The sequence below is a fragment of the Microcaecilia unicolor genome, chromosome 11 (assembly GCF_901765095.1).
Source record: "Microcaecilia unicolor chromosome 11, aMicUni1.1, whole genome shotgun sequence".
NCBI lineage: Eukaryota > Metazoa > Chordata > Amphibia > Gymnophiona > Siphonopidae > Microcaecilia > Microcaecilia unicolor.
Window position 1 is genome coordinate 41,702,029 of NC_044041.1, and position 19,718 is coordinate 41,721,746.

Below are 19,718 nucleotides of genomic sequence, written 5' to 3' on the forward strand. Positions count from 1 at the left end.
CTCTGGGTCCCTAACACAAGTGGATACACACCTGACATCAAAATCCCTTTTGAGAAGTATGAACTCCCCCTCAAATCACAAGTCAGGAATCTTGGAATACAGTTAGATTCAACACTTACTCTGATTCCCCAAATCCAAGCAACCTTAAAGAGCTGCTTCTACTATTTGCGACAGCTACGCTGCCTCTCTCCTTACATCGAGAAGGTAAATCTTATCCCAGTTGTGCATGCCACGGTAACATCAAGATTGGATTACTGCAATGCACTATACGATGGTCTAACTACAAAGGGCCTGCACCAGCTCCAGTTGATTCAGAATGCAGCAGCAAGACTCATAGAAGGTTGCAAGCGACGTGACCACATCACACCATTTTTGCAAAAACTTCATTGGCTACCAGTACAATACAGGGCTAAATTTAAAACTCTATGATCTTCAAGGCCCTGAAAGGAAATGGCCCTGAGTATCTGAAGAATAGGATGATCCTCCACACACCGCCAAGGACACTAAGGTCCTCCCAAGGACTTTCACTAACTACACCCTCTCCAAAAGATATTACACGATGTGATACCCGCACGCGAGCCTTCTCCGGAGTAGCCCCTACACTCTGGAATGCATTGCCTGAAAGGCTCTGCTTAACACAAAACTACCTCTACTTCAGGAAGCAGGTGAAAGCTTGGCTCTTCAACCAAGCCTTTAATGGAAGAAGTAACTAACTTGTTGGTCTCAGTCACACACACAAGGATTGACTCGGGCTGCACATACTGCAGCGGGACATGTTTATCCACTCCTACCCTAGCTGAGATAATATTTAACCATCTCTCTGACCTCACGTGCAACTTTCTTCAAATCAATCACCTTACTTTCTAATTCTTCCTACTTTCTTACTCATCTATATGTTACAACTTTGCCTTACTCTTTACTACCAATTATAATGTTCTAGTACATATTGTACTATACCATGCAAGTAGTATACCATGCCATACTTTGTATTGTTGTTCGACTATTTTTACTACTCTAATTGCCTATTGCTCATGTTTGATCTATTCTTACTGTACACCGCCTTGAGTGAATTCCTTCAAAAAGGTGGTAAATAAATCCTAATAAATAAATAAAGTTGTCCCACCCCCGCTGCGCTGTGCCATGCCACACAGTCACCTTCTTGACCTCTCAAGAATGCCAGATTCTATAAGCAGTGAAAAAACTGGTAAAAGTAACAAAAATGCATTTTCTTCCGTACTCTGCAAAATACAAAATTAGAAAAATCAAGCGCCCATGAGAAGCATATCTCTCTTTCCTTCCCTCCCATCCATGAGCAACATGTTCCCCTTTCCTCTCCTCTCCATCACCTTTTAGCTATGTGCTGTATTTCCCCTCCCCCCCATGTACGTCCCCCTCACCAATCTTTTTTCCAGCCCCCCTCCTTGCACCCAGACTCCATCCACCTTTCTTACAAATAAAGTCTCGCAAGGCCGCTGCTTGAAGTCTCGGTAGCCATTTTGAAGAAGCAGCAGGCAGGAAAGAGTGGGTTTCTTTCCTGCCTAGAAGAGGCCATTAGACCACCATGGCATGTTAAGGTACATTCAAGGAGGGCACACTGGGGCTCGAGGGGGGGGGGGGGGCGGAGGCCAGCCCGCCCAGAAACCAGGACAAATGGGCAGGCTGGAAAAAAACTCCTGCCCTGGACCCCTGAAAAGGAGGACATGTCCAGGGAAACTTGGACATTTGGTAACCCTAGATATACAGCCTTTCCATGGTTACAATCAAAGCCCTGATGACCAGCAAGCAGGTACTTATTTTGTACCTGGGATGAATAATGGAGGGTTAAGTGATTTGCCCAGAGTCACAATGAGCTGTGGTGGGAATCGACCCAGTTACCAGACCTCACTAACCACTAGGCTATACCTCCACTCATTAAGCATTCAAGTACTATAGTCCAAACAGAAACAGAGCTATGCTTATCCCCCCCCCCCCCCCCCCCCCCATGTTAGAAAGGGCTCTGGTACTACTTAATCTATAGACCATATGGTAGATGTTTCTCCTGTCCAGGTCTATGCTCCAGTTACAGATGAGGCTAACAGGATCCTGTTTGTAGGTTATTCAGACCGATCTACTTGTCAATGTAGGAATGTATTGAGAAATATTTTACCCTTGGCAGTTACATGTCCACCTTGTCTGAAATACACATTCCGGGAAGGACGGGGGTCATAATTAATACCCATCAACTGTACCTGCAACACAGCTGCAGGGCATCTTTCTAATGACATCTATTTAGTTGTGTTTATCATAGCTTTACATAGCAGGAGAAGTTATTTTACCTATAGAGCACAGGAAGACCTAGGCCTGTTTCATTCAATAGGACAGCAGTCACTATGTATTATAACTCCTGTACAATATCTAAAGGAAAGTGAAGTTTACCAGTTCCTCACGTTAATCAAATAATTGCTGGGATAATGGGATATGTAATTTGAAACAGGAAATAGTACTTATTAATACCAGGTATCTGCCATCAGTTTTTGCCTTGAATGCCCAAGCAACAGATCCCAAATGAAATACTGTATTTAGTCAAACCATCTGGTCATTATTCCTTTTGCTTCAATTAAGAACAGATTTCTTAACAGAAAGCAGTCTAATTTTAGCCAAGGAAGGGGTGAGCCCCTTTGCTTGAAACAGTAGTTTGCTTACTTCTCCCAGGACCAGTATTGGGCACCCTAAACGAGCTTCAGCCTTGCACCCCCTTCAATTAAATATCAGGCCCCTATCCTGTCACCCCCCCCCCACCCCAAGGTTTTGATAATTAAACCCATCCACAACAATCCTATAAAACACATACTTTTATTAAATATAAAAATTTGTTGCTCTTTGTTGCCCCTCTCCCCAGAAGCTGACACACTAGGAGCCCGCCTAGCCTTGCCTAGTGGTTAAGCTGCCTTTAACTTTTCCCCTTTGCTCTCTCCAACCAATGGGATTGATTCAAAATAGAACAACTTAACACCACCCATTTCAGGCATTTAGGGGTGGAGTTATCAACGTGGACTACCATTAAGACGTTATTTTACCACTAACTTATGCTATTTTAGCCCAGGACTCATTTTATACAGTGAGACCTAGTTGCTAATAACTTTGGTTAATAATAGCATGTCTTAATGTGAGTCCATGTTAAAGGCTGAATGAAACCGAGATTGAGACAGACATGGGAAGCAACTGCTTGCCCTGGGATTTGTAGTATGGAGTGTTGCCACGATTTAGGTTTCTGCCAGGTACTTGTGACCTGGTTTGGCCACTGTTTGGAAAACAAAATACTGGGCTAGGTGGACCATTGGTCTGACCCAGTATGGCTACTCTTATGTTCTTATCACATAAATGTTAACATAATTTTTTTTCTGAGGCTGTAACAGAGCTCAGTATCTCTTGCAAGTTTGGGTTTCAGGGGGATGGGGGCAGGAGCAGATCCCCACAGCCCACACGGTCCAGACCCAGGCCCAGGGGCCCAAAGGTCTGGAGGGTGGGACACTTCTCATTATCAAGGCGGACTTTGCGTAGCAGCCTACCTGTACAGTCCAGTGGTTATGTTTTTCAGGAAAATGATAAATCTGTTTATAAACTCTGCTGAAACCCTGATGTTTACCATTTATTAATTCTCTTGTCAATACCCTGTAACAATAACAATAACCTAATGTTGTACTTGTGTAAATTTAAAACAGTTGCACCTATATTGTGCTTCTTGTGAGATGGATAGTAAAACTATGTACTTGGAAGTTGCGGTGGGAAGGGGAGGACCTAGGACCCAATGATCAGTTTCCCCACACTGTTCCTCCAGACCCCCCAACCCCCCCCCCCCCCCCCAGACAGAGGCCCTGGTGGTGTAGCGCTCCCCGATCTCTGACCCCCTCCCCAGCAGAGGACCCAACCCAACCCCTCTGACAGAATAGACGGCTGGAGTGGTCTAGTGGTCCCAACCCCTCCCCCCCCCCCCCCCCCCCCCCCCCCCCCATATCTTAAGATGATGTGGGAGTGTGTAGCACTCCAAAATGGTGGGACTTCCCTACCTTAGGATCTTATTTTATACATCAGTACCACCAAGGAACTGAGAAAGCTGACTTTTGTTTGATTTCATATACCTTGCTGAGGGATGATTGTGACACTCTATTCTTTAGGCTGTAATAAAATTTGGAAATCACATCTCAGCGTTAACAGTGTAAGGAATATCCTGGGAGCAGATGTGGAAAAAGGCCTTTGAACTTGTAAAGCTGTGAGTTTGATCCTTGCTGCAAGGACTCATTAACCCCACAGCTATTGACGAAGGAGAGCATTAATTGTGGAAAAATTCTGTTAGGAGGTGTGCTCACCTGAATTGTCCTTCTGCCTGGATGGGCGGATCACTTCCCAGGTCTTTACATGCCTGAAAGAGATGAAATTCGTGAGTACTGTAAAAATGTCATCAAACAAGAAACAACGTCTTTCATGCTTTTTTTTAAATTTGTTTTTTACAGGAGGGAGGAAGAAAATGATACTCTAACCTGTTACTGTCACATAAAAATTATGTATGTGTGCCCTTTCGCTAAAGTGCTTGGTGTGAAATGTAATTGTATCTTCACGGTCTGGGTAGTTGATACTTGAAGCACCTTCTGGAGCAGGTGCTGGAGACGAGGGTCAGATGCACTAAACTTAACAAGCCAGCAGCACGGTTTTTAAACCAGTTCTAGCCAGTCTAGCGAGCAAGTCATAAAACAAGATATGCACAAAAGGGTTCTCCGAGCCATTTTCCTGTCACGGTAGCAGCTAACGAAAACGGAATGCAAATGAGCTAATTAGTATTATAATGGCAGATGCACAGCCATTTTCCGACCCATGCACCATTATAAACCTAACGGGAGGTCTGCACCTCTCATTGGAGCTGCTGTGAGCAGGACTCATGGAGAGGAGGACGCCCATCGCAAATATCGGAAGAAAAATAAACGTCCAAGTGCTCGTCAGGGACATCCTTTCAAGTGCCTAACACTTGGACGTCCTTCACTCAAAAAAAAGGACGTTGTTGTTGAGCACTTGGATGTTTTTTTCATCAGATTTTGTGATGGGTGTCCTTCTCTTGGACACTTTTTTCTTACGACCACCACCGACCCGAAATGACCAAAAGAGGGAGAGAGCGGGACCCTAGAAAGAGAGAATCGGGGATAAGGACATGCGAGGACATCCAAATCAAAACTATTTGGACGTCCCTTTTGATTATGCCCCTCCAGGTCTCACTGGTGTCAGCTAAATGCGCTGTGAATGGCTGAGAGAGTTTTGATTTGGGCGTCCTCGCATGTCCCGATCCCTGATTCTCTCTTTCTAGGGTCCCGCTATCTCCCTCTTTTGCAGAATGCCCGGCAATTTATTGGTTGTAGATGGCTATTATACACGCAGCTTGTCTGCATGTATGAAGCCGTCTTTGGCATGCGCAGAGCAGCCAGCATAACGCTTGGCTGCTCTGCGCATGCTCAGCTGGCCGACTGGCTTCCCCTCCTTAGGAAGGAAATCGTGTGCAAATGAGCTAACAGCGAGCAGCTCATTTGCATGCGATTTCCTTCATGCATGCCCGTTTTTTACTGATTCGCTAAGGGATCGGTAAGGGAAGGGCTCTTTCCGTGGAGTTATTAGGACTAGGGGGCATGCGATGAAGCTACAATGTAGTAAATTTAAAATGAATCTGAGAAAAATTTTCTTCACTCAATGTGTAATTAAACTCTGGAATTTGTTGCCAGAGAATGTTGTAAAGGCGGTTAGCTTAGCGGAGTTTAAAAAAGGTTTGGATGGCTTCCTAAAGGAAAAGTCCATAGACCGTTATTAAATGGACTTGGGGAAAATCCACTATTTCTGGGATAAGCAGTATAAAATGTTTTGTACATTTTTGGGATCTTGCCGGGTATTTGTGACCTGGATTGGCCACTGTTGGAAACAGGATGCTGGGCTCGATGGACCTTTGGTCTTTCCCAGTATGGCAATACTTATGTAGTGCATCTGGCTGTCAGCCAGTAGTAGAGTTTAAGAAAGTGTAGGATAAGCTCCTTCTGCATGTGAATATATACAGTACTTATGTGAATAAGTATACACTTAACTGCTAAAGTGCCTGCAGGGTGCCTGAGTGCTATTCTGTAATGTCGCATGTAATTTACATAGAGAGAAAATGCAAGGGGGCGTACGCATAGGTGGAGCTTGGACAAGGATCTCATTTACATGTATAACTTACAGAATACCAGTGGTGGCCCTACCATTAGGCCACCTGAGATGGGGGCCTCAGGTGGCACGCTCTAGGAATGGCATTCCCCTTCCCTCCTCAATCCTTTACCTTATTTTTTTTTTTTCAAAAGGCAGCAGCGGCAGCGATTCCCATAGGCTGCCCTGCCACCGGCACCAGCCTCTTCTCCCACTGTGGCCTGCCTCTTGACGTAACCTTCCTGTTTCCTCAGAGGTGGGACACAGTAGAGAAGAGGCTGATGCTGATGGAATTGTTGCCACTGCTGCCTTTTGGGGAAAAAAAGGTAAATGCAGGAAGGAAGGTTGAGGAGGGAAGGGGAGGAGATGCTAGACCAGACTCGGGGGCAGGCAGTATCTCATCCCTGCCTCGAGCGGCAGATTGCCTTGGGCCGCCCCTGCAGAATACTATAAGTTACTCGCATCCCTGCTGCATTTACATGCCTGCAGTTACAGCAGGTCTATGGCTATTGCCAGCTGTAATCTCAAAATGGCTGACACGACCATGGCAGTGGAAAGGACATGGGCAGGGGCGACTGGACTTTGATCTTGCCCTGATTACCTACTGGACCACCAGGAGATGGATGATAGGCCCGGGGGGGGGGGGCTTGTTCTGGGCATGGGGGGGGGGGGGGGAACGGGGAATCATTTTGTGCACGGGGGAAGAGGAGGGAGTGGTGGCTCATACCAGTTTCAGTTTTGGCTGAAACCGAGCGGCACATTTCGGCTGCAGATTCAATTTTTTTCTGAAACCAGTTTCAGTTGTCTAAATGAGGCGTCCACTTTCAGAATTGCCCCCATTTTGTGTGATTCTAGGCACTACTTCTGAGCACCTAAAATACTGTTCTACATGCTTGAATGACTTATACATTACCCCCCCCCCCCCCCCCCCCCCCCACCCCCCCCCCCCCACACACACACACACACATACCCTGGAACATTAGCCACCTTCGTTCTAAGATTCGTTCTAAGATTTGTTCTTAATCCCCCCAAAGAAGAAATGAAGGTCTAGATTGTAAACTCTTTTGAGCAGGGACTGTCTTTTCTTCATGTTCAATTGTGAAGCATTGCATACGACTGGTAGTAGTAGTAGTAGTAGTAGTAGTAGTAGTGGAGATATTATTTTACTTGTTACAAAGAAGGTATGTCAGCCCAGACATTTGCCCTGAAAGAGAATATCTGGCAGGGTTTTTCTAATATTAGCAGAATCTTACAATAAACCCTTTCATCTGGGTAAGAGGCACAGGAGGCAGATCTTTCCTACACTACCCTCCACAATCCCTCACACTCACAGTCTAAACGCTACAGGGCAGGCGGCGTTGCCCAGTTTGCCCTTGAGTGCTTTTCACAGTTTTAAATGATCTATTTGCTAAATGAGACAGCTCATTTCCACTTCTTCAGGGTTGTTACTTAGCTCTGGCTGCAGTTTCCAAAGCCTGTGAAGCAGTTTTCAGTTTCACAACTGTGAAAAGTGGTACAACAGCACAGAGAAGAAAAGAAATAGTATTATTCAGTTCCTCTGCAAGTGAAAGAAAGGCAAAATGACTGCATGCCAGTATCCATATTGTTCTGCTACTAGAGCGGGCATGTCACGTTTTTCAATAATCCTGTATTATATGTCTTATTGGGGTAATTTTGGGCCCCTGAAGACTGTTTTCTGCTTTAGTTACGCTAGGGCCAAGCCTCTTGCATTGTGCTCAGTTCAGCCTGTACAGTGTTCCTTAAATTTATGAGAAGGCTTTTCACCTAGTGAGAGGCCATTAAACTGAGTCCAGAGGCTATCATATTTCTCCCTAAAGGGACACAACATGTGCTTTGATATGGCCATAAATTAAACAAAGGTGGAATTTGCTACTAGGACTGGAATGTGCATTCCCAGCTCCCCAGGCGAGAGTTGCAAGAAAAAAAATGCAGTAACAGCTTGGCTAACTGGAAGCTGCCCTTTGCTGCCAGCAGTAAAAAAAAAAGGTACCAAGTTGGGGGCAGCAGTGGAGGAGGAAGCCCCACCTTTTTGACTCCAGCTGCAATGGAGAATGTGAAGGAAATTCCAAAACATTCCTGGTTGATGGCCTGTAATGATCTGGCTCAAAATTACCGCAGATGGCCACATGTACTCTAATATGGTGTCATGGCTTAAGACATTACAGCCTACAATAGTTGATCGCCAATGGCTGCTCTGCCATGCATCAGCGGAGCACAAGGGAAGCTCCTATAGAAATGTTAGCTGTGCTCAGTAGACAGACAGACAAACGGCCAAAGAGTGGAGGAGTGGCCTAGTGGTTAGGGTGGTGGACTTTGGTCCTGGGGAACTGAGGAACTGAGTTCAATTCCCACTTCAGGCACAGGCAGCTCCTTGTGACTCTGGGCAAGTCACTTAACCCTCCATTGCCCCATGTAAGCTGCATTGAGCCTGCCATGAGTGGGAAAGCGCGGGGTACAAATGTAACAAAAAAAAAAAAAAAAAGAGAACACAAATTTGTAATGTTCTGCTATGAGGCAAACAATCTATATACATCCCCTACAAACATGATCTATCAGAAATCACCAATGAAATCAAGCTCAGCCTGGAAATCATGAAATCATGGGCGGATGCATTCCAACTAAAACTTAACGCAGACAAAACACACTGTCTCATCCTATCATCCCAATACAACATGAACAAATCCACCTATATAAACATCCCAGACTACACCCTTCCTGTTTCAGATAGCCTGAAAATCCTCGGAGTTATAATCGACCGAAATTCACACTAGAACACCAAACGAAATCTACAACAAAGAAAATGTTCCACTCAATGTGTAGAGGAGTGTGGTAGCCGTGTTACTCCACTCTTAAGGTTATCAATAGAAATCAAACAAAATAAAACATGGAAAAGAAAATAAGATGATACCTTTTTTATTGGACATAACTTAATACATTTCTTGATTAGCTTTTGAAGGTTGCCCTCAATGTGGAAACTCAAAAGAATAAAACCTTTCTTCCCGAGGGAAATATTCCGCAACTTGGTACAATCAATGGTACTAAGCCACCTAGACTATTGTAATGGAATCTACGTGGGATGCAAAGAACTAATCATAAAGAAACTCCAAACAGCTCAAAACACCACAGCCAGGCTTATATTTGGAAAAACAAGATTCGAAAGCGCCAAACCCCTTCGAGGAAAAACTGCACTGGCTCCCAATCAAAGAACGTATTGCGTTCAAAATTTGTACTTTGGTTCATAAAATTATCTATGGCAAGGCCCCAGGATACATGACATACCTCATTGACCTACCAACCAGAAACACAACAAGATCAACATGCACATACCTAAATCTCCACCACCCAGGTTGCAAAGGACTCAAATACAAATCAACCTATGCTTCCAATTTCTCCTATTTAAGCACGCAATTATGGAACGCACTACCAAACGCCGTGAAAACAACGCAAGACCTATCAAAGTCGTTAATTCGCGAGAGGATTGTGAAAAATTACAGAAGGACCTTACGAGACTGGGAGACTGGGCGGCTAAATGGCAGATGACGTTTAATGTGAGCAAGTGTAAGGTGATGCATGTGGGAAAAAAGAACCCAAATTATAGCTACGTCATGCAAGTTTCCACGTTAGGAGTTACGGACCAAGAAAGGGATCTGGGTGTCGTTGATAATACACTGAAACCTTCTGCTCAGTGTGCTGCTGCAGCTAGGAAAGCGAATGTTGGGTATTATTAGGAAAGGTATAGAAAACAGGTGTGAGGATGTTATAATGCCGTTGTATCGTTCCATGGTGCGACTGCACCTTGACTATTGTGTCCAATTCTGGTTGCCGCATCTCAAGAAAGATATAGTGGAACTGGAAAAGGTGCAGCGAAGGGCGACAAAAATGATAGCGGGGATGGGACAACTTCCTTATGAAGAAAGACTAAGGAGGCTAGGGCTTTTCAGCTTGGAGAAGAGACGGCTGAGGGGAGACATGATAGAGGTATATAAAATAATGAGTGGAGTGGAACAGGTGGATGTGAAGCATCTGTTCACACTTTCCAAAAATAGTAGGACTAGGGGGCATGCGATGAAACTACAGTGTAGTACATTTAAAACAAATAGGAGAAAAGTTTTCTTCACCCAACGCGTAATTAAACTCTGGAATTCGTTGCCGGAGAACGTGGTGAAGGCGGTTAGCTTGGCAGAGTTTAAAAAGGGTTTGAAATGCTATAAATAAATAAATAAACAAACTTGCTAACAACCCCCTCCCCCCTCCAAAAAGAAAAGAAAGAAAGAAAATGAAACAAAACATATTTCAGTGCGCACATACCCCTAGTATGGAGAGTGACTTTGCTTGTTATTGTACCACCATGAGCAATACGATAGATATTGTGGGTACTGAAATAGTAACTAAACTATATTGATGAACTGGACTCTGGTATTGGAAAGCTCATACCTCAGTAAATTGGATAGTCTGTAAGGTGCCACTTGCCTCTGTCAAAACTATACTATATAATTCAATTGTTTTATGCATCGTATTAACGCTTTATCTATTATTCCGAATATGACCTTTGCATACTGATTGCTTAATTCTATTATGTCACCCATGTTCTTTATGTAATACTAATTGTATCTTTTACTCTGTAATAGTGACTGCCATGACAGAACAATGTTAGCCACATTGAGCCTGCAAATTGGTGGGGAAATGTGGGATACAAATGCAACAAATAAATAAATAAAATCCCAAATGCCTTCAAACTCAGTATTTAATTGTTTTCTTGTAGATTCCTTACCTTCTTCTCAATTCCACTGGACCTGAGATAAGACCTAGAATGCACCCAGTGTTTTTTGGGGAAAGTATTGAAGTTAACCCTGAGCCTATACAAGAAATTAGGTATGTATGTTATTTATACTAATTTTTTTCCAAAGAGTTTATACTGCCCAATATTCAGTGCTATTTAATCAGCCAGTAAATAGCCTTAAGCTGGCTAAGCACTAATATTCAACGGGAGATAGCTGGCTATCTCGGCTGAATATTAGCGCTTTGTGGCTAACCTGGTCACTGGCTATGTTGTGCAACACAGCCAGTTAGCGTCAATATTCATGGGCTGACCAGCTGAGTTTAGCAGCCAGAGAGACCTGCAAAAATAACAGGTCTATCCTTGGCCATTATAAGTTAGCCAGTCGGTGGCCAAAAAACACTGGAGATTCAATGCCAGTTGACGGATACGGCCCGGCATTGAATTTCCAAGTTCACTGTTGACTGGGGGAGATAGCCAGGCTGCCTTCCACTGATGTTGGCCCCAGTATGTTTTCATAAGGTCCTACTATTCATTTTTACTTAGATTATGGAAGATGTGATCCCTGCTTTCTAAAATTGTTTTTTCTCTAAAAAGCTTTCAGTTTGTATTAGTGTTTCTTTCCCCGGCTCTTCTGTTACAGGAATGTAGATGAATCTGAAGTGTCTTGTCATAATTTTCACATTGATCTTCAAAGTCTGCCCAGAAATATTCTGTCTATGATGTGCAGGGACCACTGACACTTTTCTCCTCACTAGATACACTCCACCTGCTTCCTGGTTTGGACCATATGGGCCCTCATAGCCTGCTGGCTCCATTCAAAAAGGGAAGATAGTAACGTGAAGGGGCATAATCGAATGGGGATGACCATCTCTAAGGGCGCCCATTTCTAAGGTTGGTGCCGCGAAGGGGCGGGGCAACCCGAATTATCGAAACAAGATGGACGTCTTTCTTTCGTTTTGATAATACGGTTGAGGACGCCCAAATCTCAACATTTAGGTCGACATTAAAGATGGTCATCCCAGGACACCCATCTCAAAAACGATCAAACGATCAAATCCAAGGCATTTGGTCATGGGAGGAGACAGCATTCGTAGTGCACTGGTCCCCCTTACATGCCAGGACACCAACCGGGCACCCTAGGGGGCACTGCAGTGGACTTCAGAAATTGCTCCCAGGTACATAGCTCCCTTACCTTGGGTGCTGAGCCCCCCAACCCCACTCCTCACAACTATACACCACTACCATAGCCCTTAGGGATGAAGGGGGGCCTCTACATGTGGATACAGTGGGTTTGTGGTGGGTTTTGGAGGGCTCACATTTACCAGCACAAGTGTAACAGGTGGGGGGGGATGGGCCTGGGTCCGCCTGCCTGAAGTGTATGTACTGCACCCACTAAAAACTGCTCCAGGGACCTGCATACTGCTGTCATGGAGCTGGGTATGACATTTGAGGCTGGCATAGAGACTGGCAAAAAATGTTTTTTTAATTTTGTTTTTTTGGGTGGGAGGGGGTTGGTGACCACTGGGGGAGTAAGGGGAGGTAATCCCCAATTCCCTCTGGTGGTCATCTGGTCAGTTCGGGCACCTTTTCGAGACTTGGTCCTGACAAAAAAAAGGACCAAGTAAAGTCGGCCAAATACTCGTGAAGGACGCCCTTCTTTTTTTCATTATTGGCCAAGATTGCCCATCTCTTGACCACGCCCCCGTCCCGCCTTCAGTACACTGCCGACATGCCCCCGTGAATTTTGGTCGTCCCAGCGACGGAAAGCAGTTGAGGACACCCAAAATCAGCTTTCGATTATGCCGATTTGGGCGACCCTGAGAGAAGGACGCCCATCTCCTGATTTGTGTCGGAAGATGGGCGCCCTTCTCTTTCAAAAATGAGCTGGATAGTAACATAGTAGATAACGGCAGAAAAAGACCTGCATTGTCCATCCAGTCTACCCAACAAGATAAACTCATATGTGCTACTTTTTGTGTATACCTTACCTTGATTTGTATCTGCCATTTTCAGGGCACAGACCGTAGACGTTTGCCCAGCACTAGCCCCGCCTCCCACCACCGGGAAATGGCTGGGGCACTCCTACTGAGGAGATGGGTATAGGTAGTCATCCATAAACCTTAGAAGGAACAATATCATCCAGAAAACCCCATGAAATGACAGTGTGGGACAGAAGTGGAATGTTTCTGATGTGACATATCATGTGATGATAAGGCTGATGTCTGTTGTTTATTGTGAGTAACATCCTTCTGGTTAAACTGATGCTGGTACCACCAGAAGAGTCAGGGTTATAAGCAGAACTTCCATTTATTTTGCAGAACAAATGTTGATTACAGGATGAACTTACAGTCTGGTATGTAAGAAGCAAGGATGACTTCAGTTCACTATCTTCCTAATTCTAGAAACTTGCCCATGTTTACGACTAGCATGCAAATTTATAAGTTGAGTGCTCAAACGCCAGAGCAGGCAACTTTGAGGGGGCGTGGGTGGATTGGGAACATGTCAGGCAGTTGTGCACACTGGTTATAGAATACTAGGATTTAGGCGCCTAAATACGTATAGTTAGGCGCGAGTATTTCTACCAGCCATTGAACTAGTGTAAGTGCTATGCCTAAAATTAGGCGCGAAAATATGGACTTATTCTGGTATTCTATAATGGCAGTTCTGCACACAACTGCCGTTATAGAATTCATGCTTAGCACGCATCATCCCGGCGCCTAATTTAGGCGCTCTGTACAGAATTACCATTTATAAGGACAGTTCTATAAATGGCACCCAAATTTCAATGCACAAAATTGCGTGAGATCCTGAGATGCATGCACAACTAAATTGGCTAACAACCAATTTGTGCCAATAATTGGGTGCTAACAGTTATTGGCATTAATCGGCACCAGTTTGGATTTGCATGCATATCTTGCTAAGTGCTGTTCTAGAAATATCCATGTGCAAATCTTATAGCGTGCAACTCAAAAGGGGGCGTGGCCACGGAAGGGTCATGGACAGGTCAGTAGTGTTCACAGTATTACTGAATACCGATGATCCACGCCTAACTTACATGCCTGGATTTATACCAGGTTTCAGTTGGTGTAAACCCTCACTTCCAAAGTTTGCCATGGAAATTGGCTTTAAACGCTATAAACAGTGTGCAACTCAGAGCGTTCCATGTGAATTTTAGAGAATAGCGTCCCACATGAACTTTTTTCGGCACCCAAATTTGGGTTCCATTTACTGAATCTACTCCTAAACGTGGATCTGCTCCCTTTGATAATTCTCCAGAACTCTACAAAGAAACATTCCACAGGACTGAGCCTCAGATAACTGTAACAGTATGGAATGGTGATTTCCAGGCACCTGTGTAATAAATTAAGTTATGAAGCTCAACTTAAGTTACAGGTAATGTCTTCTGACAGACAGAAAAGGCTTTAGATCTGATTACTCTTCTTTGAAAATCCAAACTTGAGGTAATTTGTGTGCAGGTTCAGCAGGTATTTCTCTGCCCAGATAGTTTATAATCTAAAGGTTACATTTAGTAACTAGCATTACGATGCACATTATTGATGAACTGGCTCCATTGCCGATAATGGAAAATGTATTAAGGTGCTTATGTTAAAAATGCTGTTTCAGTTTTCGACATGCATAAATCAGCATCTAGGCATTTAGATTGCATAAAGATCTAAATCCTGATTTTATAAAGTCAGGAAATAAATATCTGAATCTGAACAATGTACATCTGGAAAAGGTGCATGGTTTGGGCAGAGCTAGGACAGGCCTAAAAAAGGTGTATTCCTCATTTGAGAAGGAAGCGTAACCCGGGTCTCATTGCACCACTAGCTCAATTCCAAACTTCCGACCCAGGTCACCACAAGAGATTTCTTTTTGCTCACACCACTGCTCTCACTCCACACTTCCCGTACTAAACAGTCCTTTCTAGCCAAGAGGTCCGGCAGCAATGGGGAATGAAGTCAGGCTTCAAAAAGGGTTCTCTAATAGTCCAGGGAACGAGCGTACTCACTCCCTGCTCCAAAGAACAACACAGCACTCCAAGGATTATGGGGTCCTTTTACTAAGGTGCGCTGAAAAATTACCTGCGCTGGTATAGACATGTGTATTCGACATGCGCAGCTTCATTTTTCAGCGCACCTGCAAAAAAAAGCCTCTTTTTTTGGGGGGGGGGGCTGAAAATGGACGTGCGGCAAAATAAAAATTTGCGTATGTACATTTTGGGCCTAAGACCTTACCGCCACCCATTGACTTAGTGGTAAGGTCTCATACGTTAACTGGGCGGTAATCGTCAGCACGCGTACACTGCCGATTACCACCCGGTTAGCGCCATGCTGTAGAAAATTAAAAATATTTTCTGCGCGTATCGGTTGCACATAAAAAATGGAATTACCGCCCGGGGCTCGCGGTAGTTACAAATTGACGCTCGTTGGAAATTAGTAGGCGCCTACACACCTTAGTAAAAGGGTCCCTATGTCTTTAAACTTTCTAAAACCGCCAGGTAAATCATTTATAACTTCTTCTGTTCATTCAACATTTGGTCACAACAGTCCTCTTGTCCATTTAAGATTGTGTGATGCATGCAACCTCAATCACTTTCCAACTTGTTTCACTTAGTATGCCCAGTGTATTTACATTTTTATAGCTCCACCTGTCCTTTACCTGTCCTATTGGGCTAGCAATAATCCAAGGCTGCTCCTGATCACAATCCAGTTCCCCTTCAGGAACAGACTCTTTTGGCTCTTCTCCTTCTAGCAATGCACTTCTCAGAGCTGCACTCTGGCCTTGAAAAGGCTTCCCATGCTCTGGTTCCTGCTCTTGGGCTGGATTCCCCTTACCCACCTGGAGCTCCTTACTCCTTCTCAGTTGCCACTGATAGGGGCAGCAACTCTCCTTAATTCGCAAAAATTAAAAAAATTAAGACTTTTAAGGAGACCGGTGACGTTAGGAGCGTGGCAGCTTAAGATTACAAGGCTCTACAACTCCGCTTGACTGAGGTCTTCATAGTCTACAAATTAAGATTTACATAACATATAAGCATTTACATTTGTGGTATTTGTGAACCGTGGGAGTTAGCCATGCTCCCTCCCGTGGTGTTGAATATCGGGCTCCTTGTGTATAGAAGGTAGTACCATGACGATATAGATTGTCCTTAATATAAAGGTTTAGGACAATAGGAAAATAATAACAAAGCAAGTGTATCCTTAATAAAGGTGTGTCACACGTGCTGCTTTTTTTTTTTTTCCTGTAGTTACAGATAACTAACATGTTTTTATTATCTGATATTGTTTTGCTGCTTACAGATGCAACTCAGAAATTAAATACTATTCAGAAAAGCGCTACAGAAATCACATCTTCTACGTGCCCGTTCCCACAGTCACCTCATACAGCGAAACGGTCATAGCCACTCCTAACTGCACATGGCGGAACTACAAGTCCCAACTGATTTTTGAACCTCGACAGAAGCCCCGGAGGTTTCAGACCACTACCATCATCTTTCCCAAACACGCAAAGAACATTTTTAGGACAACCTTGAACTACAGCTTGGGATGTTCCAAACGGTGGTTTGCATCGAGCGTGCAGCTGGCATTGTGTGAGGAAAGCAACCCATGTGCTATCTACACGGAGAGCCTTTAATTTATTTCTGAGACCACTGGCGTCCCCCTGTATTGACATCCAAGTGGGGTGAAGGGAGGAGGGGCTGCACCAGAGACAAAGATTTGACTGAGAACCTCCTGGCAAGGCGACACCCTTTGGTCTGAAGGAGCTGCATTTGTGCAAATAAGCAGAGATGCATTGCTACTTCAGAGAAACCAAGTGCATTCATCTCACGCTGGTTTCAATCAAAAATAGATTAAATATTTCTTTTCTTGATGCCCGATTTGTTTCTTGCAAAACCTTTGGTACCTTTTGTAAATTGTTTCAGATACTCGACTTTTTATTCACAGAATATTGTATATTTTTACTGCTTCCTAGGCTTGTAGCTTAGCATGCCATGTTATTACCATAGATGCGAGTTGCTCTTTAGCATACACAGTCGTTTGAATGTTGAATCACAAGACTTCTGCACAGTGCTCTGTAGGCCCTCAAACGTATAAGGTAGCAACCAAACCAAACTGAATACGACAAACAAAAGTGCCTGGTTACAAATACAAATGCTTCTTACAAAACAAGCATTTTATAAGATTCACTCTAAAGACAGGAAAAGAGCTCAGATGCTTTTAGGCTGGCAACACTTTTGTTTGAAGCCAGGGCAAAAATGTATCTTCCATTGGTCTAAAAACCTCCCAACATTTGTAAAAAAAATACCGCCGCACAAGACAGAAGAAGTCAGCGGTGGTGCAAGAAAAGCAGCTGCACGACAGAAAAAAATCAGCAGTGGTTCAAGGAAGGCAACCGCACAAGACAGAAGAAGTCAGCGGTGGTGCAAGAAAAGCAGCTGCACAAGACAGAAAAAAATCAGCAGTGGTTCAAGGAAGGCAGCCGCACAAGACAGAAGAAGTCAGCAGTGGTGCAAGAAAAGCAGCTGCACAAGACAGAAAAAAATCAGCAGTGGTTCAAGGAAGGCAGCCGCACAAGACAGAAGAAGTCAGCGGTGGTGCAAGAAAAGCAGCTGCACAAGACAGAAAAAAAATCAGCAGTGGTTCAAGGAAGGCAGCCGCACAAGACAGAAGAAGTCAGTGGTGGTGCAAGAAAAGCAGCTGCACAAGACAGAAAAAAAATTAGCAGTGGTTCAAGGAAGGCAGCCGCACAAGACAGAAGAAGTCAGCGGTGGTGCAAGAAAAGCAGCCACACAAGACAGAAGAAATCAGCAGCGCTGCGAGGAAGGCAGCCACATGAGTTAAATGATGCCAGTTTGGCAGCAGCAGTTATTTGCAGAATCAGACATGCACATATCCCCTGATGAAGCCTATGGGTGAAATAGAAGGCCCGTTGTTTTGGTTTTTTTGATAAAGATAAACGCTATCACTGTTTATTTTCTAATGAAGATAAGTGTACTTTGCCATTAATAATTATTTTTTGTACTCACTGTGGGGAAAGGAAACATAAGAATTTTTTTTTTTTTCAAAATATCGGGAAGTTTTTAGACCAATGAAAGATACCTTTTTGCCCTGACTGAAAACAAACCTCCATGTTTACTAAGCCTTGCTATCATCTGCTGCATGGCAATCCTGACATAGCCCATTCAAAGTGAATGGGCTGTGTCAACATTAGCGCACAGCAGCCGCTAGTGCGACTTAGTAACCAGGGGGGGGGGGGAGTGTTGCCAGCATAAAGGCATCTGAGTTCCTCCCTTTACAGTGAATCTTAGAAAAATGCTTGGGTCTCCACTATGACCTCAGTTCTATAATTTCCTGAGTTGAATTAATTGTCAACTCTCTGGGGATATTAAGCTTGCGTAGCTTTTTTTTTTTAGCACCTTTTTAAAGGAAAATATGCTTATGTTTTTAGTTTGTTCTTCTGTTCATCAGACTGTGACACATGACGTTACAGGCAGCAGCTGGTGGACAGCAGCCAGACAAATCCACAACATGAGCCAGGTGGAAGGGGCACCATTTGCTGCTCCACTGCTCTTTCAGCCCTTCCCACATCAGCTCAGGTCTCCCTTGCTGCTCCGCCATCCATCCTGGCCAGAGGGCAGAGTGGCATTTAATACCATGTTAGCAGGCTCTGCCATACTGGTTGAGTCTTTTAGTATGAGCCAGGGATCAGTGCAGGTTACACCACAAAACTCACTCAGCTTGCCAGAGGGAGCCAATGTTGTATGAAATGACAATAGGGATATGCATGGAAAAATATTTTTTGTTTGTTTTTGGGTCATTTTATGACTTTTTTCCTGAATTTTCAGACTTTTTTCAGTTCATTTCAAACTTTTTTTTAAATTTTGCATTGACTCTGCACAAACTCATTTTCCTATGGCACATCCCTGAGTGACATTCCCATAGCCGCCGAGAGGGGGGCGGGGGGGGGGGGACAAAATTCCCCGGGCCCGGGCCTCCAAGGGGAGCCTGGTACCGGGGTCTCTCTTTTTCTCCTGCTTGGTCTGGACCCGATTGATCGCATCCCAACAGGAGCAGGAGAGAGAAAACTCCTGCGCTGCGGCCGGGCTCCCCTTGGAGGCTGGGGAGGACCCGGAGGAGCACCTCAGCGGTGCTCTTCTGCCCAGCTGAGCGGCTGCTTTTCCTCTCAGGTGCATGTGCGCCTGAGAGGAAAAGCAGCCGCAGGGGCTGAGGCAGGCAATTGGCGGAAGAGCAGCGCTGGAGGAACACGTTTTCTGCTGGCAGGGCCTCGGGATCCCCGCCAGCAAACCTGTTTAAAAAGGCATACCCTACCGATCCAACTTAAATGCCTAATCTCTGCAACACAACCAAACTAAAGCACGTAATGGACATAACACAACTCTTCCGTTTTCCGATTCCCTAATGTGGCTGTGCCACATGAACTTGATCTTACCGCAACACCCTGTAATTGTTCACACTGGAGCCTGCAAAGGCATCTCTGGTACTATGTAAGCCACATTGAGCCTACAAATAGGTGGGAAAATGTGGGATACAAATGTAACAAATAAATAAATAAAATAATTGGATTGTGGGGATGGGGGTGGGGGGGTGACAGCAATCTGGGAGAGTGCAGCAGCGATGGGAGGGGGGGCGGCAGCTCTGCCCCGTTCAGTCTCTCGGTGGCCCTGGACACTCCTCTTGCTAGCCAGAATGGATGGTGTATT

The 19,718-nt window shown here is 44.5% G+C and overlaps 1 protein-coding gene across 1 annotated transcript in view; it reads left to right on the forward strand.

Moving 5' to 3' along the window:
- Positions 1-19,125, forward strand: part of RFLNA (refilin A) — a 41,845-nt gene extending 22,720 nt beyond the window's left edge. The window contains exons 3-4 of the mRNA XM_030219587.1: positions 10,976-11,085; positions 16,297-19,125. Coding sequence (XP_030075447.1) covers positions 10,976-11,085; positions 16,297-16,630 — 444 coding nt within the window. The 3' untranslated portion in view covers positions 16,631-19,125. The remainder of the gene's footprint in view (positions 1-10,975; positions 11,086-16,296) is intronic.
- The last annotated feature ends 593 nt before the right edge of the window (positions 19,126-19,718 follow it).